Here is a 27,707-nt window from a genome sequence, read left to right on the forward strand (position 1 = left end):
CATAAAATGTGGTGAGTAGCTGACTCAAAGAGAGAGAAAGACAATAGTTGAACAGTTTTGAACAAATTCATTTCTTCTAAAATAAAGGACAAGCAAGAGAGAGATAGAGACGGTCATTTTTTTAAACTTTCAGTTTCACTTACTTAGCTAGCAAATGCAGAGAGCTAGTTTAGCCCACTCAAACACCCAGCTCAAACAGAGAGATGCTATGTTAGCTAGCTGTCTATGACTATCCAACACAACACTGGAAGTCTTCCAAGTCAAGGTAAGCTTTTGGTTTTTCAAAAATATTGCCACCGGGCCGCTGGTGTAAGTTCGAAACTGCTTACTGACTGTACACTGTAATGTTACTGCATGATTGTAGCGGATTTACTAACTTGTTAGTTCTATTAGCTATGCTGACTGACGTTAATATAGCTAATATGATGACTACAATGTAGGCTGTCTGTAGCGGTTATGATATGGTCTGGCATGGAAAGTTTTTTTTGCCTGGTCACATACAGCTGATGTGTTGTGCATTGAAGTCCACAAGCAAAGGGAAAAGGTGAGAGGAGAGCACATAGATGCGAGAAGGAATACAACGTGGCTGCTATGAAAGTGAACTGTGTTTACCCGTGATCAGGGGTGTATTCTTTCCGCCGATTCTGTTTAAAAAAAATCTTAAACGGACGCAAACGGAACGAAATGAGGATAAACTTACCTGAATTTGTCCAATAGAAAAATTCTCGTTCGCAACTGTTCGAATAATGATTACACCCTAGATCAGCTAGATGCAAGAAAGAGTGTGCAAGCGGTATTGAATGTGTCACTGTCTGTCCATGTGTCACTGTCTGTCAAATCAAATCTTCTCTCGACCTGTGTGCACCTACATTGTAAACATGTATTCATAGGCTAGGTTGTAGCAAACTCATGAAGGGTATAGGGAACATTGGAGTATCATGTAGTAGCATTTGCATATATGCATGAGACTAAATATAGTGGGTGACAAAAAGGCAGAGAAACTGCCAGCATTTCCAGAACAGTCACCAGATTCACAAACACACACTGAGAAATCTATGAGAAGAGTGAAGGGGATGATATACTGTACATGATAATAGATCAAGCTATGTAGAGATGATGATGGGTGGAGATTATATCATTTGATCTCATCTATTCAAACAGATTTTATCCCTGGATTTATTTTGAAGGCAAGGTTGTATGAATGTCTTTGATGTTATACATTCAATCAGGAAGGGTAACATTAAAAACTTTGACCAATCTCTTTGATACTGCGTCTCTGTGAGTGATCGTCTCAGATTCAAGGTGGCAGGTATCAGAGGTATCAAAGTTTCTGAAGGACAGTCCTGACCTTTGATGGAAGTATTACCTGTCAAACAAAACACTTATTTCACTCTGAGAAAATCTGGCTTTAAATGAGATACTGTTACGACCTGACAGTATGAAGAAATATTATTACTTTAAAGGCCACTATAAAAATGTAAAATACAATATATGTCTCTATATGTCTCTGTTAATTGTAAAACATATTTACTAGCTACTTAGCGCATTGGATGAGTTCTGTACAGCTGCTATCTTGATTTTTGAACAGTCCCAGACAGTCCTAACAAACTTCCGGACTTGTCTCCATGCTGCTGTGCTATTTGTTGCTACTTGACTATCTATCTGCCAAACATTTTGTTTTTTCCTCGCTCAAATTTTTTCTGTAAAAATCTTCACCCCGGACGCTATATATGTTTCTACAGGACCTCCATCCGCAGAAAAAGCTATGTAGTAACATTAACACTATGCCATCCAATTGCAGTCGCTGTACTCATAATATACAGGAGAACTATCACCTTATGGTGAGGCTCAACCAGTGTCGCTCATTCAGCCGACAGGAACTTTCAACCAGTTCTCCCCATTAAGCAATGAGTCGGAGTCAGAGGCCGAGCATTCTCAGGTCTCTCCTCCACCCGTTACGGGGTCTGAGCCGCTGAAGCGTCCCACCATTAGCTCTGACAAATTGAAAACCCTAGTCATTGGCGATTCCATTACCCGCAATAAAAATTCAATACTCATCCAGCAACCATACACTGTTTACCAGGGAGCAAAGCTACTGACATAAAGGCTCATCTGAAGATGGTGCTGGCTAAGGCTAAAACTGCCGAGTGTAGAGAGTATAGGGACATTGTTATCCACGTCGGCACCAACGATGTTAGGATGAAACAGTCAGAGGTCACCAAGAGTAACATAGCTTCAGCGTGTAAATTAGCTAGAAAGATGTGACGGCATCAAGTAATTGTCTCTGGCCCCCTCCCAGTAAGTGGGAGTGATGAGCTCAACAGCAGTCTCACAACTCAATCTCTGGTTGAAAACAGTTTTCTGCCCCTCCCAAAAGATAGAATATGTAGATAATTGGCCCACTTTCTGGGACTCACCCACAAACAGGACCAAGCCTGGCCTGCTGAGGAGTGACGGACTCCATCCAAGCTGGAGGTGTGCTCTCATCTTATCTATCAACATAGACGGGGCTCTAACTGCTCTAGCTCCACAGGCAGGCTTAGTGGAGTCTGCCACTAGCACAGTCAGTGTAGTCAGCTCAGTTATCCCCATTGAGAACGTCTTTGTGCCTCAATCTAGGTTGAGTAAAACTAAACATGGCGGTGTTCACTTTAGCAATCTCACTGGAATGAAGACCTCCTCCATTCCTGTCATTATTGAAAGAGATTGTAATATCTCCCATCTCAAAATAGGGCTACTTAATGTTAGATCCCTCACTTCCAAGGCAGTCATACTCAATGAACTAATCACTGATCATAATCTTGATGTGATTGGCCTGACTGAAACATGGCTCAAGCCTGAGGCCTCTCCTCCCGGTTACACTGGTGACCATATTCCCCTCGCATCCCGCAAAGGCGGCAGTCTTGCTGACATTTACGACAGCAAATTTCGATATAGATAAAAAAATGTCATGAAATCTATGAAGCCTACTCAATCACTTTTTATAGCTATTGTTTACAGGCCTCCTGGGCCGTATACCGCATTCCTCAGAGTTCTCTGAATTCCTATCGAACATTGTAGTCATGGCAGATAATATTCTAATGTTTGGTGACTTTAATATTCACATGGAAAAGTCCACAGACCCACTCCAAAAGGCTTTCGGAGCCATCATTGACTCAGTGGGTTTTGTCTAACATGTCTCCGGACCTACTCTTTCCCACAGTCGTACCCTGGATCTAAACTCAGCAAAAAAAGAAACGTCAATTTTTCAGGATCCTGTCTTTCAAAGATAATTTGTAAAAATCAAAATTACTTCACAGATCTTCATTGTAAAGGGTTTGAACACTGTTTCCTAATTAATGAACATTCACCTGTGGAACGGTCGTTAAGACACTAACAGTTTACAGACGGTAGGCAATTAAGGTCAATGTTATTAAAACCTAGGACACTAAAGAGGCCTTCTACTGACTCTGGGGTCCCTGCTCATCTGCGTGAACATGCCTTAGGCATGCTGCAAGGAGGCATGAGGACTGCAGATGTGGCCAGGGCAATAAAATAAGTCCGTACTGTGAGACGCCTAAGACAACGCTACAGGGAGACAGGACGGCCAGCTGATCGTCCTCGCAATGGCAGACCACGTGTAACAACACCTGCACAGGATTGGTACATCCGAACATCACACCTGCGGGACAGGTACAGGATGACAACAACAACTGCCCGAGTTACACCAGGAACGCACAATCCCTCCATCAGTGCTCAGACTGTTCGCAATAGGCTGAGAGAGGCTGGACTGAGGGCTTGTAGGCCTGTTGTAAGGCAGGTCCTCACCAGACATCACCGGCAACAATGTCACCTACGGGCACTAACCCACCGTGTCACAGCATCATCGGACTGAGCTTGTTGTCATTGCAGGCAATCTCAACGCTGTGCGTTACAGGGAAGACATCTTCCTCCCTCATGTGGTACCCTTCCTGCAGGCTCATCCTGACATGACCCTCCAGCATGACAATGCCACCAACCATACTGCTCGTTCTGTGCGTGATTTCCTGCAAGACAGCGAAGAGCCCGGATCTCAATCCCATTGAGCACATCTCGGACCTGTTGGATTGGAGGGTGAGGGCTAGGGCAATTCCCCTCAGAAATGTCCGGGAACTTGCAGGTGCCTTGGTGGAAGAGTGGGGTAACATCTCACAGCAAGAACTGGCAAATCTGGTGCAGTCCATGAGGAGGAGATGCACTGCAGTACTTAATGCAGCTGGTGACCACACCAGATACTGACTGTTACTTTTGATTTTGACCCCCCCCCCCCTTTGTTCAGGAACACATTATTCAATTTCTGTTAGTCACATGTCTGTGGATCTTGCCATGCTATAAATTCTCGGACAGCCCAAAGATTCCTAGATGCCCTTCCAGACTCCCTCCACCTACCAAAGGACGTCAGAGTATAAAATCGGTAAACCACCTAACTGAGGATCTAAATGTAACCTTGCGTAATACCCTAGATGCAGTCACACCCCTAAAAACAAAAAATATTTGTCACAAGAAATTTGCTCCCTGGTATACAGAAAATACACGAGCCCTGAAGCAAGCTTCCAGAAAATTGGAACGGAAATGGCGCTCCACCAAACTGGAAGTCTTCTGACTAGCTTGGAAAGACAGCACCATGCAATATCGAAAAGCCCTCACTGCTGTTCAATCATCCTATTTTTCCAACCTAACTGTAGAGAATAAGAGTAATCTAAAATGTATTTTTGATACTGTCGCAAAGCTAACTAAAAAGCAACATGCAACAAAAGAGGACGGCTTTCACTTCAGCAGTGATGAATTCATGAACTTCTTCAATGAAAAGATCATGATCATTAGAAAGCAAATTACGGATTCCTCTTTGAACCTGCGTATTTCTCCAAAGCTCAGTTGTCCTGAGTCTGCACAGAACTGCCAGAACCTAGGATCAATGGAGACACTGACGTTTTTTAATCCTGTATCTCTTGACACATTCATGAAAATAGTCATGGCCTCTAAAACCTCAAGCTGCATACTGGACCCTATTCCAACTAAACTACTGAAAGAGCTAATTCCTGTGCTTGGCCCTCCTATGTTGAACGTAATAAATGTCTCCCTATCCACCGGATGTGTACCAAACTCACTAATAGTGGCAGTAATAAAGCATCTCTTGAAAAAGCCGAACCTTGACCCGGAAAATGTATAAAAACTATCGGCCTATATCGAATCTCCCATTCCTCTCAAAAATGTTTAGAAAAAGCTGTTGAGCAGCAACTCACTGCCTTCCTGAAGACAAACAATGTATACGAAACGCTTCAGTCTGGTTTTAGACCCCATCATAGCACTGAGACTGCACTCGTGAAGGTGGTAAATTACTTTTTAATCGCGTCAGACCCTGGCTCTGCATCTGTCCTTGTGCTCTTAGACCTTAATGCTGCTTTTGACATCATCGATCACCACATTATTTTGGAAAGATTAGAACGCCAAATTGGTCTACATAGATAAGTTCTTGCCTGGTTTAGATCTTATCTCTTGGAAAGATATCAGTCCGTCTCTGTGGATGGTTTCCTCTGACAAATCAATTGTACGTTTTGGCGTTCCTCAAGGTTCTGTTTTAGGACCACTATTGTTTTCACTATATATTCTACCTCTTGGTGATGTCATTCGGGAAACACAATGCCAACTTTATGTGCTATGCTCACGACACACAGATGTACATTTCAAGAAACATAGTGAAGCCCCAAAATTGCTTACCCTGGAAGCCTGTGTTTCAAACATAAGGAAGTGGATGGTGGCAAATGTTTTACTTTTAAACTCAGACAAAACAGGGATGCTAGTTCTAGGTCCCAAGAAACAAAGAAATCTTCTGTTGGATCTGACAATTAATCTTGATGGTTGTACAGTCATATCAAATTAAACTGTGAATGACCTCGGCGTTACTCTGGACCCTGATCTCTCTTTTGACGTACATATCAAGAATATATCAAGGACAGCTTTTTTACATCTTCGTAACATTGCAAAAATCTGAAACTTTTTGTCCAGAAATGATACAGAAAAGCTAATCCATGATTTTGTCACTTCTAGATTAGACTACTGTAATGTTCTACTCTCCGTTTAACCGGATAAAGCACTAAATAAACGTCAGTTAGTGCTAAACACGGTTGCTAGAATCTTGACAAGAACCCAAAAATGTGATCATATTACTCCAGTGCTAGCCTCTCTACACTGGCTTGCTGTTAAGGCTAGGGCTGATTTCAAGGTTTTACTGCTAACCTACAAAGCGTTACATGGGCTTGCTCCTACCTATCTCTCAGATTTGGTCCTCCCGTACATACCTACACGTAATCTACGGTCACAAGATGCAGGCCTACTTATTGGCTCTAGAATTTCCAAGCAAACAGCTGGAGGCAGGACTTTCTCATATATGGAATGATCTGTGAGAGACGCAGACTCGGTCTCGACCTTTAAGGCATTACTGAAGACTCATCTCTTCAGTAGGTCCTATGATTGAATGTAGTCTGGCCCAGGGGTGCGAAGGTGAACGGCAGGGCCTTGCTGTCTCTGCCTGGCCGGCTCCCCTCTCTCCACTGGGATTCTCTGCCTCTGACTCTATTACGTGGGCTGAGTCACTGGCTTACTAGTGCTTTTCCAAGCTGTCCTTAGGATCTTCCTGTCCAGTTTTGCACCCCCTCGGGCTTGTGCAGTGGAAGAGATCTTCCAGGGGCTATAGTCAGCCTTGTCTCAGTGTAGTACATTGGTGGTCTGTTGATATCCCTCTAGTGGTGTGGGGGCTGTGCTTTGGCAAAGTGGGTGGGGTTATATCCTTCCTGGTTGGCCCTTTCCGGGGGTATCGTCGGACAGAGCCACAGTGTCCCCCGACCCACCCCTGTCTCAGCCTCCAGTATCTATGCTGCAGTAGTCTATTTGATGGGGGGGATAGGGTCAGTCTGTTATATCTGGTGTAATTCTCCTGTGTTATCTGGTGTCCTGTGTGAATTTAAGTATGCTCCCTTTAATTCTCTCTCCCTCCCTCTGCTCCCGGAGGACCTGAGCCCTAGGATCATGCCTCAGGACTACCTGACCTGATGACCACTGGCTGCCCCCATTCCACCTGGTCGTGCTGCTGCTCCAGTTTCAACTGTTCTGCCTACGGCTATGGAACCCTGACCTGTTTCACCGGACACGATACCTTGTCCTGGACCTGCTGTTTTCGGACTCTCTCTCTCTCTCTATCGCACCTGCTGTCTCGACCTCTGAATGCTCGGCTATGAAAAGCCAACTGACATTTACTCCTGAGGTACTGACCTGTTGCACCCTCTACAACCACTGTGCTTATTATTCGACCCTACTGGTCATCTATGAATGTTGGAACATCTTGAAGATCAATCTGGCCTTAATGGCCATGTACTCTTATAATCTCCACCCCTCATAGCCTGGTTCCTCTCTAGATTTCTCCCTAGGTTCCTGCCTTTCTAGGGAGTTTTTCCTAGCCACCGTGCTTTTACATCTGCATTGCTTGCTGTTTGGGGAATTTAGGCTGGGTTTCTGTTTAGCACATTGTGACATCTGCTGATGTAAAAAGGGCTTTATAAATACCTTTGATTGATCGATTAGCCATGGGTGGCAGGTATTATCATCATACATGACTGATGAAAGAAACTACTAGTTAATTAAAAACATCAATCAAAAAGATCACACTTCAAACAAAGTACAGCATAACAAACAAATGCTTTATGAAACCTTCATGAAGCCTTTATAATCCCTACATACCTGGGGATCACCAACAAACTATCATGGTCCAAACATACCAAGACAGTCGTGAAGAGGGCATGACAAAACCTTTTCCCCTTAAGGAGACTGAAAAGACTTGGCATGGGCCCCAAGTTCTACAGCTGCACCATCGAGAGCATACTGACCGGTTGCCGCCTGGTATGGCAACTGCTCGGCATCTGACCGTAAGGCGCTACAGAGGGTAGTTCGAACGGCCCAGTACATCACTGGGGCCAAGCTTCCTGCCATCCAGGACCTATATAATAGGCGGTGTCAGAGGAAAGCCCATAAAATTGTCAGAGACTCCCGTCACCCAAGTTATAGACCGTTTTCTCTGCTACTACAAGTCTAGGACCAAGAGGCTCCTCAACAGCTTCTACCCCCCCTTTTGTACACTGCTGCTACTCGCTGTCTATTATCTATGCATAGTCACTTCACCCCCACCTACATGTACAAATTACCTCAACTAACTTGTACCCCCCCACACTGACTCGGTACTGGTGCCCGCTGTGTATAACCTCATTATTGTTATTCTTATTGTTACTTTATTATTATTACTTTTCATTTTTGTCTACTTGGTAAATATTTTCTTAACTTTCTTGAACTGCACTGTTAGTTAAGGGCTTGTAAGTAAGCATTTCACAGTAAAGTCTACACTTGTTGTATTCGGCGCATGTGACAAATAAAGTTTGATTTGATACCTGATAATTTTTCCCAAATCAATTGCAAGCTAATTACAGATCAAATTCTGTCAAAACCAAAAACCAGAAAGCAGCAGGATTCAGTGTGTGTAACCACCAATCCTAAATAGATAAGATCAGCAGTAGACCTGTGAATGTGCCCAGCTCCGTGACGCACTTCTCACTGCCACCACATGTCCCTGTTTCCCGGGCTGGGCCAGAGCCCAGGAGGCATACAGAGAGCTGCTGCCAGAGAATCTCTAGGCGGGGGAGAAGGGGCCAACTCTCCATAGAGCCGTGCCCTAAGAGAGAGGGAGGTGGTGCATCACAAAATTTGCCCTCAGTGGGTGGTCCCCCTGCCAGTAATATGACATCGCTGGTGGCGTTAGTCAGTTAGCCAAAAGAATCTGCTGCCTGCCCCCAGGGCAAATCCTGAGGGAGGGAGAGTGTGAGTGTATGTGAGTTAGTGAGAGAGTTAGTGAGAGAGTTAGTGAGAGAGTTAGTGAGAGAGTTAGTGAGAGAGTTAGTGAGAGAGTTAGTGAGAGAGTTAGTGAGAGAGTGAGTGAGTGAGTGAGTGAGTGAGTGAGTGAGTGAGTGAGTGAGTGAGTGAGTGAGTGAGTGAGTGAGTGAGTGAGTGAGTGAGTGAGTGAGTGAGTGAGTGAGTGAGTGAGTGTGTGTGTGTGTGTGATTGATTGATTAATTGATTGATTGATTGATTGATTGATTGATTGATTGAGCAAGTGAGCCAAACGTCTCAGTCCGTGTCGAGAGATTGAACCAGAACTGCCAGTATGTTCTGTAATGTCAGAGCTTAGAACCAACATGAAAATTCTGTATAGTCTTTCTTCACAATACAATTTTGCAATGCAAACCTACATACAGAGGCGTTCAACAACATAATTTAATTGTAATGAATGGAAATTCAAATTGAATTTTCTCACTGAAAATATGATGAAAACCCTCCAACTATGCAAGACATTAAGGGGATTTCTCACTGTGTAGCACAGCCACATTCTAGGGAGACTAATACTAACTCAGCCACATGTTCGGCAAGCTAAATACTACTGTGTAGCCACATACAGAAGCTAAAGAGTGCTAGAATGTCTCTCTCAGATTTGCCTCCCTTCAATATTTGTATTTTATTAGGATCCCCAATTTTTTGGACCCCAGAGGAGCAAAACAGACATTTCAGCATCTTTTTGTTTTTCAGTAGGAGCTACATCGATGTATTCCATATGCATCATAATCTGAGCCTCAATCAATAACAATTTTCCGGCCTAATTTCCTTGGGGTATTACATTACATTACATTAAAACTTAAGACATTTAAAATCAGAGGACATCTGGAAAAATAATTTCCTTTTGCAGATTAAACACATAATCCTAATATTTGTGAAGATCTTAATTCAAATGAATTAAACTGTGTAATAAGATATACTCACTGTAGCATTTAATTACAATCCAATGGATTCCCGACTGTTCAAACATAAAAAGGAGGAATGCTCATGTTTTTATTGATGTTGATGTAGATGGGTGTAGTAATACAAATGTCTGATGAGTCGCTCCCTTGAAGACAAGACAGACTCTTATCCACTTGCCCTCCTCAGACCCAATCCACACACACACGAGCAGATACACATGCACGCACAAACCCACTCACGCACGCACAAGCCAAACACGCACACATGCAGAAGCCACACACACACGTAATTATCTGTCAACATTTTTATTTTGAGTCTCTAGCTGTAAATGAACTGATTAATATTCCCCAGGGTCGTACAAGGAAATGGGCAGTCCGCTGATTACACCCTGAGATATTCAGCCTCCTTACAGCTTATTTTGTTATTACACCATGACAACAAGATGGCAGATTATACAGTACATAGGAACAGAGTCATACGTTAAGACCAAGTCCAGTAATCAGTCAGATAGAGGACAATTAGGACATACAGGAGAACTTCCCTCCATGAAAAAAAATCCTTAGATGGCTAAATAATCTCTAAAAGCATTTAAACAGCGTGTGGCTATTCTACTTCCCTTGTTCAACTTTAGTTCGCTTCCTTTTTCTATGTTTTCTACTCTACTTCTTCCAAGGAGCAGTGAGTCCCAGCCTCCCCATGTGTATGACTCTGAGCTGATTACTGTGTCTGGTCGATCAGAGCCGTCTGAGGAGGCTGGGAGGCCCACAGCCCTAATGAACACAGCCTAATGGATCTCCGGTGCTGCTGAGGGGACCCATATTAGTGTAATTAGCCTGAGCAAGGGCACGGGAACGAGGCCCGGGAGGAGCACGTCTGGACCTGGGTCTGTCTGTAGATTAAAAAACATTCTGCAACTTTTAGGAGGACAATGGATTAAAAAAACACAATGGAAGTTCACGTTATACACTTGTGACCTGTTTCAAGAAACTAGGCGTATGTCGCTCATTACTACTTCACAGGAGAAGCTTTTGAAAGTTTTTTTGGGGGGGCAGAAATGCCTTCTGGAACATGCAAACTTTCATGTGCCTTAATAACAAACTTGTATGCCATCTGTAAATACGAATAAAATTGTTAAATAATGAGCATAGTTGGTTTAGCCAAGGAAAAATACAGGAACCTTCCCGCTAGCCATGATTGGCTGAGATAATGGATGGGCTGGACATGCCAAGAGATGAGTTCGGATTGGTCTGCCATGTAGCATGCTTCTGTCTTTAACATGAGCTGCTAAGTATGTGTGGATAATCCTGTCTACAGCAGATTTTTTTTAAAGATATCATGAAGAACTGAAAAAGTTTTGCTATTGCTCTCAACATTGCTGCCCTGAAGTTAACAGCGCTATCGACAGCTCAGTGAGAAAACGTTGTGATGGACTACTTTCTGGAAGATGATCGTGCCATGCCGACTCTCACCTGACTCTGAAAATGAATCAGAGAATGAGGAAATCCCTGATTTAGGTAAAAGCATTTTCATTGAACCAGACATTGTATAGTCTTCTGATGACAATGCTGGGGATGAAACGGTGTCGTTGTCAGGGAATAAGTTAACCGAGTTTTGAAATCAGTGGAATGCCCAGTGAAGCAGAGAGATGATTGCTAAATGCGGAGAGAGTCCAAAAAGAGAACATAGAAAGAAGGCTGTTGTATAAAACACCTGTCTCCGGATTACATCTTCAAACTAAGGGCAACCATGGCATCCATGACAGAGGGAGAAGCGTCCATCCATGTATGCGGGTAAGAGTCTAGCTACATTTTCAGATATTATACATTTCATATTTTGAGTTAAAAAAAAGTTAAAGCGTGCTGTTAGCTAGCTAGCTAATGTTAGCTGGCTGGCTCGCTAGCTAAAGTTACGTGTATGATCTGTGTAGGAGCTCTAGAAAGAGGCCAGAGTTCCTGAGCTGGAATTCCGAGTTGGATGACCGTTCAAATAGATTTTTCCCAGGTAGAGGTTTTTTTTCCTGACTTCCCAGTTGTTTTGAATGCGGCATTAGAGTTGGGATTATGGTTCACTGTTTAGCTAGCTAGCCAAAAAGACTCCATTATGCAAGTAACCATTTCACTGTAGCGTTTACACCTTCTGTATCCTGTGCATGTGACAAATAAACTTTGATTTTATTTGATATAGTGTGTGTTTACCAGAAATGGTAATGCGAAGAACAACATGACCTGCACCAAAGTCAAATTAGAATATAGGCCAAGGACTAGATAAAGTTTATTTTTACTGCTACTTTTTGTTACTACTTTCACTACTTGAAATCTTTGGTAGTTTACTACCATGTGAATCCTTAAAGCGATGGGTGTGAACGTTGCTGAATGGGTGTAGACAAAGAAGAGCTTCTCCAGTAGGTGTACGAACCTATTCACAGTCCATTTTCTCAAAACCAGGCTACAAGTTTATCAACTTTCGAAGCAGAATTACTTTCTCATTGTTCCTCAACTGCAGAGTATGATATACCATTTTCTAGTTCGGATTCTGGACTTTTATCCTTTGTAAAAAACAATTTCAAATTTTGCTACATAGGACCGAATCCAGGTGGTGGGTCACATTTTTTCTTTATTGTTATGTTTTTTTGCCAAAAATAAAGAACTATTTTTGATGTGAACTCTTATTGTCCTCCCTAGAGTTGCTGAATATTTTTTTATTCTAAGCTTGCTCCTGTTCCTGCAACTTGATTGGAAAATGACAATTTTCTTTATTTTCCTTTCCTTTGCTTTGTGCCTGTCTGTAGCTGCTTCCCTGGACGCCTGTCTGTGTAGGATTCAGGATGAAAGAGTCTGGAGTCTTAGGTGATGGGTGACTTAGAGGTCAGGGTAAAGTTGTATCTCTCAACAGAACTGTGTGATCTGATAAACCCAGCAGTAGCGTTACATTTTAGACACACACACACACACACACACACACACACACACACACACACACACACACACACACACACACACACACACACACACACACACACACACACACACACACACACACACACACACACACACACACACACACACACACACACACTATTGCTGCAGGTGATACATTTCAGCATAATTAATAAACAGTAGATGAGGTTAGAGAAATCCAAGAGTGGAGAGTGTTTTGGAGACAGAGCCTTTCTTCATGCTTTGTAATCTCCAAGCAATTACTTATTAGCAATTTCATACTTCATATCTGGAGATGTTTAACGGAAGATTAGAACTGCTGGGCAGGTAATTACCTTTGTGAACGTGAGTTGTAAATACAGATCACTCTCAGTCAGCTCACGGATGGAAAGCCTACCCTGTTCTCTTCCTGGGGCTCTCATGTAATAATATTTCATTTTTTTCAGAGTACCATTTCTATCTTCTATTTTCTCAATGACCCACCTCATGAGTTTAGGTTGAGGTGGGAAAAATCTACCAGAAGCAGCAGTGACTTTATATCGTTTGTATGACACTTTTCCCTTCACAGATGTAAACGAGGTTACATTCTGCCTGCAGGTTGTCAACTTTGTCACTCTAAAGACATTTGACTGTTGACATTGCACTGATCCTCTCCGACAGTCTTGACATGTTGTCCTCTCTCCCTTTCTCTCTCTCTCCTTCTCTTTCATTCTCTCTCCCCATTTCCCCTTCTCCTTCTCTGTGTCTCGCTGCCTCTTTATTTCTGTCTCCGTCTCTCACCCCATTTCTCACTTTGTGCTTTGATGCTGAAGGCTCGGAGACATGGGATTTTGAGCTCTTTAAGAATATTTTTAAAGTATCCCGTTTTGAGATGACATGAAAGTGTTATCACCAGCACAGCAGGGCTTGGGAGGGCTGCTTGGTTCATGGTCGCGGAGCCACCAAGATTAAACTGTTAATTTTTCATATGTAGAGGGGTACAGAGCAGAGGCCCCAGTCCTCATGGGGTCTAACATAACATGGAGAGATCTGACGTATTACTCACTGATGTGGTGTGTGAGACATGTCTCACATGTGCGATACATGATGAAGGGTTTTTACGCATTACATCCCATATGATGTCAAAACAAAGCAACGTAAGGAGCAAAACGCTTGCTCTAGTCTTGTCCTTAGCTAATACTCAGAGGTGCTTGAAGAAAATGCTTGGGGGAGAAAGTAGCTCATCCCAAGCTGTTGTCCACCATTGCCCTGCTGAAAGAGGCATTGTTATGACTATCAGCCATACAAACTGCCCTCGTCATTCTTTTCCAAAGCTGGGTGAGGACAGCTAAGATGTGATCTACTGATAATGTCAGTAATAGGGTAATCTGGCCATAAGCTATAATCAATAGATGGTCTACTCTAAAAATAGAATGTGATCAACAAGACAGGTACACAGCTGAACTCCCTTCATCCATCCCTCTCGCTATGATAAATCCGTCTGCCGGCTGGTCGAGACCTCTAAACCCATATGAAGCCTCTCTGGGGATCTAATCAGATCACAGGGGTTAATAACACTCCCACATGATTACCCACAAGACCCCAGACTAAAGAGTGGAGCAGGGTTCCACATCAATAATAATCACTATTTCATCAGCCAGGCCTCCCAGGTGATATTATCCTATTTCTGTGTTCCCTCACAGCAGCAGAAGACATATATTACTATGCATACTTCAGAGAGCCTGGCTTTAGACTAGAGCCTTGTTTAAGATTTCCACACACGTCTCCCCATGTTTGGTACTTCTATCTATATATATTTTACCTTTATTTATTTTGAGGTAGACCTGGTACATCTGCCTCTTCGAAACATCAGTGGCAGTTATTTATAGATATAGTTGATGACAGAAGACACCAGCACCCCAGAAGACATTAGAGACAAAGGACACTACTTTAAAATGATTCGAAGGAGAGCTGTTAGGAGCCCAGTACAGTCACACCAGATGATAAGGTGCGTCAGTCAGATTGTGTTTGATAGTATCAAGAAAATAGGACAAATCCCACTGACAACAGCACTGTCAGCTACACTCTCAGTTTCAGTCAATACGTCTCAAAATACATCCTTTCAAGTAGGAGGGGGCTTAGATGTGCCGCTGGCTTTGTGTTTTAATAATTTTTCAATTTTTAGGATGAAACACATCCAGCCACAAAAGATGGTGATGTAATCATACTGGAATCAGAATCACTTGGTACAGCAGTATGGAATGTGTATGAAATACTCCAGATTAAGCCTCTTCTGTGTTTCTGAGTTGTTTACACAAAGCCCATAACTGTGCTGCCCACATGATGCAACAGAAATAGATGCCATTCACACCGCTCTCTCTCTCTCTCTCTCTTTCTCTCTCTCTCTCTCTCTCTCGCTCTCTCTCGCTCTCTCTCCCTCTCCTACACATTTTGAATCATGTAGGCATGGGACAAAATAAAACTGTGAATTACCACTGGATTTCTAAAGCATAAGGCAGTTTGTTTCCCTCCACATGACTCCATCTAAGATTATAAAATGAATGCCACACTTGAAACGAATACATCTGGCTATGATACAAGCATCACACCCATACCCTTACAGAGACCAAATGCTTCATTGAGAGTCAGTGTACAATATGCAACAATGCAACCTGCCCACATTACGTTTGCTATTATCTGTTTGGGGCCCTCATGGCCAACCCTCCCAGTCTCAAATTTCTCTGAAGTTGCAGATACATCCACACACAGCTGTCCACAACAATCACCACCAAAAACTTCTGCTTAAAGGGGCCAAAACTGTGAAACTTACGGAGGTTGTTGGACCTTGTGTCATAGTGCTGTGCGTGCATGCCAAGGGTGTCCTCCCCCTGGAACTGCTCACCTGGACAGCCGACCTGTAACACGCTTTGGACAGCCCTGTGTGTGTGTGTGAGAGAGAGGAGAGAGAGAGAGAGAGAGAGAGAGAGAGAGAGAGAGAGAGAGAGAGAGAGAGAGAGAGAGAGAGAGAGAGAGAGAGATTGAGATTGAGATTGAATGAAGAATTGTGCCTAATGCATGCTAAACACCGCTGCTCTGCAACCTGGTCTCAGAGCACTTCGTATTATTCTGTAAGGAAATCTGAGACAATCCATTTAGTATGATATGCTATGTTTCGTATAGTGTGTATTCATTTGTGGATGTCCATCCTCCATTTTGTATATGTTACAAATTACAATTCGTATTATATGTTATGTAGTAGCAAAACGTACAATATGTTACGAATTTTCAAAACGTGTGACATGTTACGAATAATAGCTAGGTGGTTAGGTGGCTAACGTTAGCTAGGCTAGGGATTAGGGTTAGGGTTAAGTTTAGGAGTTAGGTTAAAGGGTTAACTCAAATCAAATCAAATCAAATGTATTTATATAGCCCTTCTTACATCAGCTGATATCTCAAAGTGCTGTACAGAAACCCAGCCTAAAACCCCAAACAGCAAGCAATGCAGGTGTAGAAGCACGGTGGCGAGGAAAAACTCCCTAGAAAGGCCAAAACCTAGGAAGAAACCTAGAGAGGAACCAGGCTATGAGGGGTGGCCAGTCCTCTTCTGGCTGTGCTAAAAGGGTTACGGTTAGGGTTAGGGGAAGGGTTAGCTAAAAGGGTTACGGTTAGGGTTAGGGGAAGGGTTAGCTAAAAGGGTTACTGTTAGGGGAAGGGTTAGCTAACATGCTAAGTAGTTGCAAATTAGGAAAAAATAAGTAAGACGTTGAAAAGTTGCTAATTAGCTAAAATGCTAAAGTTGACCAACCACGTAACCATCTGTCTTATGTAACCATACCAAACATAACATATCATGCTAATTTTAGTGTCTCAGATTTACATTTACTATGATATGTCTAGTCTATGAGACCAGGCACAGGGCAGGGAGTTCAAGAGAAAGCAAAATGTAACATTTTCAAATGAATAAGTTAATTTGACTAGTTAATTGAACGGGTTCCACATTAATTCGAAAATATTAAATTCTAAGAATAAATAAGACGTGATGATGAAAACTAATAGGACAAAATTGGTCCATTGTTCGAGAAAGATCTCCAAATAAAGGCATAGCATGCGCATGTTGTGCAGGGCATTGTGGCCTCGCTCACAACTGCAAGAGACACACGCCCCCGTGCTCTCTGCGAGTGAAGCAGGCAAGCAACCCACACAGGTGAGCCAAGTGTCTGATGATATTATGCAATCTAGTCCAATTGATAAACTGTCGATGACAGCTACTTTCTGTCCACCGAAGAGGTCTTATTGGGCGCGTAAAAGTAATATATTGGGTGGATTTCTTATTATAATTTTAAACAAGAACCACATTTAGATTGGATCCTTCCTACTATCAGTGACAAGGCTATTTCAATAGAGCCGTTTACCAATCTAATACTGGCAAGCACGAGTCTAGAACTCAAGCTTTAAATATTATTGTGGCGCGCGCTCTAGCCTACATGTGCGCACCAAGCGAGCTCCATAAAAACAAGCGCATGAAAGGAGCTCGCGGCGCGCTCAACAGCAGCAGAACCCCAGAAACCCACCTAGCCATATTCTCTCTCTGGGGTCGGTGCGCCTTTTCCAGGCCGAGTTTGGTGAATATCCCAACAAGTGCCATGATAGCGACTACTCCACAGATTATATACACGATTAAATTAGTTTTATCTTTGGTGGGGTCGTGCCGGAGGTCGTTTTTCTTAAACGGGGTTTGACCTGTCATCATCCACACCGGAGTGTCGTAGTTTTTACAGGTGCTCTGATCCAGCCGCGAGGTCTTGTAGGAGCAGCAGAACCGAAAGCCACAGGTGCCGCAGCAATACAGATAATCGCCCGTTTTGCAAACGAACGGCGGGTCCCACTGGCCCATCACATCATAGTACCCGCGGCACCGGTCCTCCGTGTGTGGGGGCTCTGAGAAGCCTGCGCCCTCGTCCTCCCTAGATCCGTTGGACGTCGTCATCATGACAAAGCCATCCAGTTGTCCTGGTTCTCCGTCCGCCTTGCAGACCAGCGCCATAACTTTGACCAACAAGTAACCGAGCAGAAAGTATTTCCCCCTCATTGTGTTGTCCTTCTCCCCCTTCCTTTCAGCTCCTCTAGCGCATTTCAGAAGACACTCGAAGAAGAAGAAGCAGAAGAAGAGCGTACGGTCTTGGTATTATGAAAAGTCCAAAAACATACATGCAAATTGCAGAACACTGCCATCAGTGTTGGTGAGCGTTTTCACTAATGTCCTCGACATCCATGAAGGTAAAGAGAACCATTTGTTGTTATTTTTTTCCAAATAAAACGTTGCATTTATATGGATATTGTCCTTCTTAGAATAGTTCCCCAGTGCACAATCTCTCTACAGGTGTTCTTAGAAAAATAATTCCATGATGTTATCAAATCTAGGCTACTTCACTTCTCACATCCATCAGCGCGCTCTCACACAGGAGTCGATGGAGCTAGAACTAACTGCACAAATGTTTTGAGCGGGAGTGAGCGAATAAGAGCTGAGGTGGGAGAGCATGGTGCGCAAAAAGATAGGAGGAGAGAAGGTAAGGAGGAATTCCGAAGAAGAAAGAGAAATCACTGTATTGTTAAACATGTCTGTGGCGGCCCAAAACGCGCATTACGAATTGTGGGTCGAGTTGTGCTGCCTAGCAATTCAGTTTTTTCCTTATTTGCGCACGGACAAAATATGGTCACGGGATGCAGACATTTCCGTTATGGTAACTTCCAAATGAGATTAGAAAGAGGGTTATAGGGGGGTTGTTTTGCCAGCCTGAAGAGCATAGGCTACACGTATGTATTTATTTTTTACACTCGAAGGCTAATGCTTTTATACACTGGCCTGACTAAGAGTCCACACAAACACTCTTCTATTTCCATGCACAGTGACATACACAGAGACGTTTCTCTATTCATCACAAAATTATATTTGTTATGCCTCACAAACGTTGGATTATAGCGTTCTGTGGATTGATTTCCCTTATAACCAATTCATATTTCCCATATGCTATCATATTCTACTCACTGCCTTTCACCTGCTCAAAAAGATCACCTCATCAAAATACTGTGCAGAACCAGTCTGTACCTTCAAAACACCCGTTTCAACATCAACAGTGACAGTGAAGAGGCGACTCCGGGATGCTGGCCTTCTAGGCAGAGTTGCAAAGAAAAAGCCATCTCTCAGACTGGCCAATAAAAATAAAGATTAAGATGGGCAAAAGAACACAGACACTGGACAGAGGAACTCTGCCTTGAAGGCCAGCATCCCGGAGTCGCCTCTTCACTGTTGATGTTGAGACTGGTGTTTTGCGGGTACTATTTAATGAAGTTGCCAGTTGAGGACTTGTGAGGTATCTGTTTCTCAAACTAGACACTCAATAATACAAGAAACAACACTTCTGTAGCTTGTCAACTATGTGTCTGTCTATCCCTGTTCTCTCCTCTCTGCACAGGCCATACAAACGCTTCACACCGCGTGGCCGCTGCCACTCCAACCTGGTGGTCCCAGCGCGCACGACCGACGTGGAGTTCCAGGTCTCCGGCAGCCTCTGGAACTGCCGGTCTGCAGCCAACAAGGCTGAGTTCATCTCAGCCTATGCTACCCTCCAGTCCCTAGACTTCCTGGCGCTGACGGAAACATGGATTACCACAGATAACACTGCTACTCCTACTGCTCTCTCTTCGTCTGCCCACGTGTTCTCGCATACCCCTAGAGCATCGAGCCAGCGGGGTGGTGGCACTGGAATCCTCATCTCTCCCAAGTGGACATTCTCTCTTTCTCCCCTGACCCATCTGTCTATCTCCTCATTTGAATTCCATGCTGTCACAGTTACCAGCCCTTTCAAGCTTAACATCCTTATCATTTATCGCCCTCCAGGTTCCCTTGGAGAGTTCATCAATGAGCTTGACGCCTTGATAAGTTCCTTTCCTGAGGATGGCTCACCTCTCACAATTCTGGGTGACTTTAACCTCCCCACGTCTACCTTTGACTCATTCCTCTCTGCCTCCTTCTCTCCACTCCTCTCCTCTTTTGACCTCACCCTCTCACCTTCCCCCCCTACTCACAAGGCAGGCAATACGCTTGACCTCATCTTTACTAGATGCTGTTCTTCCACTAATCTCATTGTAACTCCCCTCCAAATCTCCGACCACTACCTTGTATCCTTTTCCCTCTTGCTCTCATCCAACACTTCTCACTCTGCACATACTCGGATGGTATTGCGCCGTCCCAACCTTCGCTCTCTCTCTCCCGCTACTCTCTCCTCTTCCATCCTATCATCTCTTCCCTCTGCTCAAACCTTCTCCAACCTATCTCCTGATTCTGCCTCCTCAACCCTCCTCTCCTCCCTTTCTGCATCCTTTGATTTTCTCTGTCCCCTATCCTCCAGGCCGGCTCGGTCCTCCCCTCCTGCTCCGTGGCTCGACGACTCACTACGAGCTCACAGAACAGGGCTCCGGGCAGCCGAGCGGAAATGGAGGAAAACTCGCCTCCCTGCGGACCTGGCATCCTTTCACTCACTCCTCTCTACATTCTCCTCTTCTGTCTCTGCTGCTAAAGCCACTTTCTACCACTCTAAATTCCAAGCATCTGCCTCTAACCCTAGGAAGCTCTTTGCTACCTTCTCCTCCCTCCTGAATCCTCCTCCCCCTCCCCCCTCCTCCCTCTCTGCGGATGACTTCGTCAACCATTTTGAAAAGAAGGTTGACGATATCCGATCCTCGTTTGCTAAGTCAAACGACACCGCTGGTCCTGCTCACACTGCCCTACCCTGTGCTTTGACGTCTTTCTCCCCTCTCTCTCCAGATGAAATCTCGCGTCTTGTGACGGCCGGCCGCCCAACAACCTGCCCACTTGACCCTATCCCCTCCTCTCTTCTCCAGACCATTTCCGGAGACCTTCTCCCCTTCCTCACCTCGCTCATCAACTCATCCTTGACCGCTGGCTACGTCCCTTCCGTCTTCAAGAGAGCGAGAGTTGCACCCCTTCTGAAAAAACCTACACTCGATCCCTCCGATGTCAACAACTACAGACCAGTATCCCTTCTTTCTTTTCTCTCCAAAACTCTTGAACGTGCCGTCCATGGCCAGCTCTCCTGCTATCTCTCTCAGAATGACCTTCTTGATCCTAATCAGTCAGGTTTCAAGACTGGGCATTCAACTGAGACTGCTCTTCTCTGTGTCACGGAGGCTCTCCGCACTGCTAAAGCTAACTCTCTCTGCTCTCATACTTCTAGACCTATCTGCTGCCTTTGATACTGTGAACCATCAGATCCTCCTCTCCACCCTCTCCGAGTTGGGCATCTCCGGCGCGGCCCACGCTTGGATTGCGTCCTACCTGACAGGTCGCTCCTACCAGGTGGCGTGGCGAGAATCTGTCTCCGCACCATGCGCTCTCACCACTGGTGTCCCCCAGGGCTCTGTTCTAGGCCCTCTCCTATTCTCGCTATACACCAAGTCACTTGGCTCTGTCATATCCTCACATGGTCTCTCCTATCATTGCTATGCAGACGACACACAATTAATCTTCTCCTTTCCCCCTTCTGATAACCAGGCGGCGAATCGCATCTCTGCATGTCTGTCAGACATATCAGTGTGGATGACGGATCACCAGCTCAAGCTGAACCTCGGCAAGACGGAGCTGCTCTTCCTCCCGGGGAAGGACTGCCCGTTCCATGATCTCGCCATCACGGTTGACAACTCCCTTGTGTCCTCCTCCCAGAGTGCTAAGAACCTTGGCGTGATCCTGGACAACACCCTGTCGTTCTCCACTAACATCAAGGCGGTGACCCGATCCTGTAGGTTCATGCTCTACAACATTCGCAGAGTACCAACCTGCCTCACACAGGAAGCGGCGCAGGTCCTAATCCAGGCACTTGTCATCTCCCGTCTGGATTACTGCAACTCGCTGTTGGCTGGGCTCCCTGCCTGTGCCATTAAACCCCTACAACTCATCCAGAACGCCGCAGCCCGTCTGGTGTTCAACCTTCCCAAGTTCTCTCACGTCACCCCGCTCCTCCGCTCTCTCCACTGGCTTCCAGTTGAAGCTCGCATCCGCTACAAGACCATGGTGATTGCCTACGGAGCTGTGAAGGGAACGGCACCTCCATACCTTCAGGCTCTGATCAGGCCCTACACCCAAACAAGGGCACTGCGTTCATCCACCACTGGCCTGCTGGCCCCCCTACCTCTGAGGAAGCACAGTTCCCGCTCAGCCCAGTCAAAACTGTTCGCTGCTCTGGCACCCCAATGGTGGAACAAGCTCCCTCACGACGCCAGGACAGCAGAGTCAATCACCACCTTCCGGAGACACCTGAAACCCCACCTCTTTAAGGAATACCTAGGATAGAATAAAGTAATCCTTTTAACCCCCCCCTTAAAATATTTAGATGCACTATTGTAAAGTGGTTGTTCCACTGGATATCATAAGGTGAATGCACCATTTTGTAAGTCGCTCTGGATAAGAGCGTCTTCTAAATGACTTAAATGTAATGTAAATGTAATATACTTGTTCTCTTGCTCAGTTGTGCACCGGGGCCTCCCACTCCTCTTTCTATTCTGGTTAGAGCCAGTTTGCGCTGTAATGAGTAGTACACAGCATTGTACGAGATCTTCCGTTTCTTGGCAATTTCTCGCATGGAATAGCCTTCATTTCTCAGAACAAGAATAGACTGGCTAGTTTCCAAAGAAAGTTATTTGTTTCTGGCCATTTTGAGCCTGCAATCGAACCCACAAATGCTGATGCTCCAGATACTGTGCTAACATAATTGCAAAAGGGTTTTCTAATGATCAATTAGCCTTTTAAAATGATAAATTTGGATTAGCTAACACAATGTGCCATTGGAACACAGGAGTGATGGTTGCTGATAATGGGCCTCTGTACGCCTATGTAGATATTCCATAAAAAAAATCTGCTGTTTCCAGGTTCAATAGTCATTTACAACATTAACAATGTCTACACTTGTGGGAGGTGCTTCAGGAAGCATGGGGTGAAATCTCTTCAGATTACAAAATCAAAAGTAACAGTCAAAATCAAAAGTAACAGTCAGTATCTGGTGTGGCCACCAGCTGCATTAAGTACTGCAGTGCATCTCCTCCTCACGGACTGCACCAGATTTGCCAGTTCTTGCTGTGAGATGTTACCCCACTTTTCCACCAAGGCACCTGCAAGTTCCTGGACATTTCTGGGGTGAATGGCCCTAGCCCTTACCCTCCGATCCAACAGGTCCCAGACGTGCTCAATGGGATTGAGATCCGGGCTCTTCGCTGGCCATGGCAGAACACTGACATTCCTGTCTTGCAGGAAATCACACACAGAACGAGCAGTATGGGTTGCTGGCATTGTCATGTTGAAGGGTCATGTTAGGATGAGCCTGCAGGAAGGGTACCACATGGGGGAGGAGGATGTCTTCCCTCTAACACACAGCATTGAGATTGCCTGCAATGACAACAAGCTCAGTCCAATGATGCTATGACACACCGCCCCAGACCATGACGGACCCTCCACCTCCAAATCGATCCCGCTCCAGAGTACAGGCCTCGGTGTAACGCTCATTCCTTTGACGATAAACGCAAATCCAACCATCACCCCTGGTGAGACAAAACCGCCACTCGTCAGTGGAGAACACTTTTTGCCAGTCCTGTCTGGTCCAGCGACGGTGGATTTGTGCCCATAGGTGACATTGTCTGGTGAGGACCTGCCTTACAACAGACCTACAAGCCTTCAGTCCAGCCTCTCTCAGCCTATTGAGGACAGTCTGAGCACTGATGGAGGGATTGTGCGTTCCTGGTGTAACTCGGGCAGTTGTTGTTGCACTCCTGTATCTGTCCCGCAGGTGTGATGTTCGGATTTATTGCCCTGGCCACATCTGCAGTCATTCATGCCTTCTTGCAGCATGCCTAAGGCACGTTCACGCAGATGAGCAGGGACCCTGGGCATCTTTCTTTTGGTGTTTTTCAGAGTCAGTAGAAAGGCCTCTTTAGTCTCCTAAGTTTTCATAACTGTGACCTTAATTGCCTACCATCTGTAAGCTGTTAGTGTCTTAACGACAGTTCCACAGGTGCATGTTCATTAATTCTTTATGGTTCATTGAACGAGCATGGGAAACAGTGTTTAAACCCTTCACAATGAAGATCTGGGAAGTTATTTGGATTTTTATGAATTATCATTGAAAGACATGGTTCTGAAAAGGGGACATTTCTTTTTTTGCTGAGTTTATATATTTATATATATATAGAGAGAGAGAGTGTCACGACTTCCGCCGAAGTTGGTGCCTCTCCGTGTTCGGCGGTCGATGTCACCGGCTTTCTAGCCGCCACCGATCTACGCTTCATTGTCCATTTGTTTTGTCTTTATTGTACACACCTGGTTTCCATTAGATTATTATTTATTCCCTATTTAACCCTCTGGTTCCCACATGGTTTTGTGTGTGTTTGTTCTTTGTTAAGTGTTCGCTATTTCTGTGAGCTGGAATATGTTCCCTGCGTGGAATTATTTTTGTGGTTTATTCGAGTAAAGTACGTTTTTTTACTCAGTTCTGTGTCCTGCGCCTGACTCCGTCCTACCCGCTGCACATTGACACTTGACAGAGAGAGAGAAAGTTAAGGGACAGCTCCCAGATGCGGTCAGCCGGTCACACGGGCTGCTACAGAAAAGTTATGCAGCCAAGCAAAATTAATAGATAGATGATGTAGTCGACATTGGTAGAGAAATTAACATTCAATTCTCTGGCAACAGCTCTGGTGGACATTCCTGCAGTCAGCATGCCAATTGCACACTCACTCGTAATTTGAGAAATCTGTGGCATTGTGTGATGAAACTGCACATTAGAGTGGCCTTTTATTGTCCCCAGCACAAGGTGCACCTGTGTAATGATCATGCTGTTTAATCAGCTTCTTGATATGCCAACCCTAACAGGGATGTAAACAAATTTGAGCATTTTATTTGAGAGAAATAAGCTTTTTGTGCATATGAAACATTTCTGGGATCTTTTTTTTTCAACTCATGAAACATGGGACTAACACTTTACATGTTGTGTTTATATTTTTGTTCAGTGTATATCGGCTATATCATAAAAATGTATGAAAACAAATAATTGCTTTTTGGCATTAATTTAAGGTTAGGCATAAGGTAGAAGTGCATCCTTCCCTGTGCCTCAGTTGGTAGAGCATGTTGTGTGCAACGCCAGGGTTGTGGGTTTGATTCCCATGGGGGGCCAGTAAAAAAAAATATATATACATGAAATGTATGTATTCACTACTGTAAGTTGCTCTGGATAAGAGTGTCTGCTAAATGACTAAAATGTTAAAGTTAGGTTTAGCCATAATTTATGACTTTGTAGCTGTGGTAACTAGTGAAGACCCTATCTACCTTAGATCTTTGACCAGTGAACAGACTGGGCTGAATAGTCCAATTTCTGGCCAAGTTTACAGACTGAGCCATTTGAGTGTTCAGACTAATCAGATTTGCAGACTAATCTCTTCCTCTGACAGCTTTGCTGATTGCACCATCACATCTCTACAAACCTTGTTAGTTTTTCAGCACCTCAAACTGATGGTGGAATTAATAGGATTTTCTCTTCAAGTGACAATTCCACATAAGTTCCATATTTTATTCATTTTTTAAATTTTTTATTAAAAAGGCCCTCAGTGCTTCATGTTGAACTATGATTAGCATTGTTTGAACATACCATCTGCCACCTCTCTCCGATTTATGTTTGAAGTGGCGCTCGCTCAGCGCATCCGCACAAAGTTGCGTGTACTTATCAGCGGTCATGGGAGCTTTGGCTCCTTGTGTAAAAAACTATTTATGCTTTTTTTTTTTTAAGTTGCCTCTAAAATAGTTCACGCAGCAGCGATTCCTGAGACGCACACTACTGTAAAGTTTGTTTAATGTTAAAAGGTTTCCCGGCTTGCCTAGAATGAGAGATTAAAGGCTAGGCTAGTATGAAAGCCTTACAAATCACGCGTCTGTCTCATGAGGCAGTAAAAAAAAAAGAGAGGGCTTAGCCTGTTACATATCTAGGGTTGGGAGGAAACACATATATCCAATTGGTGATGGAGAGATCAGTGAACTAAGGCCCATATGCTGATGCAGGATATTCCATTATATTGCTGCATAAACCTTAACAGCATAAGAATTTTGCTGAATTGTAGAAGTTCAGGGAAGTTTTCAACCTATGAAAAGTACCCAAGCAACATTCTGTCTTCAGTGAAAATGATATAAACTTAGACTGAAAATTGTAATGTCAAAATAAGTTAGCATTTGCCTGTAATGAACACGATGGGAGACAGAGAGCTGGTTTCAAGTGCAGGGCGCAGCAGGTGTTTATTGGTAAAGGCCCACAGGAGGAGGCAGGTAGCTGGGTCCAGGGGCAGGCAGAAGGTCATACACAGGAGGAAGCAGGTAGCTGGGTCCAGGGGCAGGCAGAAGGTCATACACAGGAGGAAGCAGGTAGCAGGGTCCAGGGGCAGGCAGAAGGTCATACATAGGAGGAGGCAGCTAGCTGCGTCCAGGGGCAGGCAGAAGGTCATACACAGGAGGAGGCAGGTAGCTGGGTCCAGGGGCAGGCAGAAGGTCATACACAGGAGGAAGCAGGTAGCTGGGTCCAGGGGCAGGCAGAAGGTCATACACAGGAGGAGGCAGGTAGCTGGGTCCAGGGGCAGGCAGAAGGTCATACACAGGGGTTCCAAAAAGGGCAATAGTACAGGCAGGGAAAAGGCTAGTAACGTAGTCCGAGAGATCAGGCAATAGGTAGATAACAGGAAATCCAATTGGCTAACGTACAGGCAGGGAATAAGCAAAACTACCATACACGGGAAGAGTAACTCACAGGAAACCCAGCACTCCAAAAGCCATGTGGCACAAAATAAACAATACCTCACAGTGATGGGGTGCAAAGAACTGAATTAAATAGTGTGTGACAAAGAGATACAGGTGTGTGATCAGAATTCAGGTGATTGGGATCTGGAGAGTGAGCTGTGTTCAGGGGATCTAGGTGTTTGAGTGTGAGCTGGAAAGTGAGCTGCGTTCAGGGGATCTACGTGTTTCAGGGTGTGAGTTGGAAGCAGACATTACATTGCCATAACCTTGATCCCTCCAAATACCCTGCTATTTCCCATGCCATGATTGTGCATTTATAGTCATCAAGTAAGACATCTAATTGGTATTGTGTTTAATAAATCTGATGTTTTAAGCCAATTCCAACTCTTTTCAACTTCATTTTCATTATCTCCAGCACAATACCAGTCTACATATATGAAAATGGTATATTTATACTTTTTGTAGAAAGAATATACATTAAAAAAGTTTTACCTGATGACATCATCAAAATATACAATATTTTTAAACCAGTGATTTCCAAACTATGACATTCGTGGTGACTTGGGGAGCAAGAAAATACCCTCCCTCTGGCTAGAAACTTGTTGCAGGTTTTAAAAATCACAGTTTTCCTTACTTTTAATTCTACCATGTGAAGTCACAGAGAAGCATTTTTTAGGACCTTTCTTCTTATTGTTTTAACAACAGATCATAGAAACGTGCTGTTGTCACATTCTGTAAACACTGGTATGGTGCTGGAGATAATGAATATGAGGTCAAAATGTAGCAGAATTGCCCTTACTGTTAACCATAGAAGCAAGGAATGATCCCCATTATTTCCTAAACGAAGATACAAAGACCAAAGACAAAGCTCTTTTCTGTTGTTCCAAGTACTGTGATTCACCATCATTAATTTGCTGCTTGTTAAACATTGAAGATTCTGATGAGAAAGGAAGTCCTGCTGTGTACGGCCGTGTGTGTGTGTGTGTGTGTGTATGTGTGTGTGTGTGTGTGTGTGTGTGTGTGTGTGTGTGTGTGTGTGTGTAGTCCTATGTGTGTATACACAGCGTATAGCTTTTTGAGCTTCTAGAACAGAATGAGGG

The 27,707-nt window shown here is 44.3% G+C and overlaps 1 protein-coding gene across 1 annotated transcript in view; it reads right to left on the bottom strand.

The window, feature by feature from the left end:
* Positions 1–18,526, bottom strand: part of shisa9a (shisa family member 9a) — a 49,533-nt gene extending 31,007 nt beyond the window's left edge. Inside the window, exons 1-2 of the mRNA XM_014178923.2 lie at positions 17,339–18,526; positions 15,598–15,704 (exon numbers count right to left, since the gene is read on the bottom strand). Of these exons, the coding sequence (XP_014034398.2) occupies positions 15,598–15,704; positions 17,339–17,856 (625 nt within the window). The 5' untranslated portion in view covers positions 17,857–18,526. The remainder of the gene's footprint in view (positions 1–15,597; positions 15,705–17,338) is intronic.
* Between the last annotated feature and the right edge of the window lie 9,181 nt (positions 18,527–27,707).

Source organism: Salmo salar, chromosome ssa28, assembly GCF_905237065.1.
Source record: "Salmo salar chromosome ssa28, Ssal_v3.1, whole genome shotgun sequence".
In the NCBI taxonomy this organism is placed as follows: domain Eukaryota; kingdom Metazoa; phylum Chordata; class Actinopteri; order Salmoniformes; family Salmonidae; genus Salmo; species Salmo salar.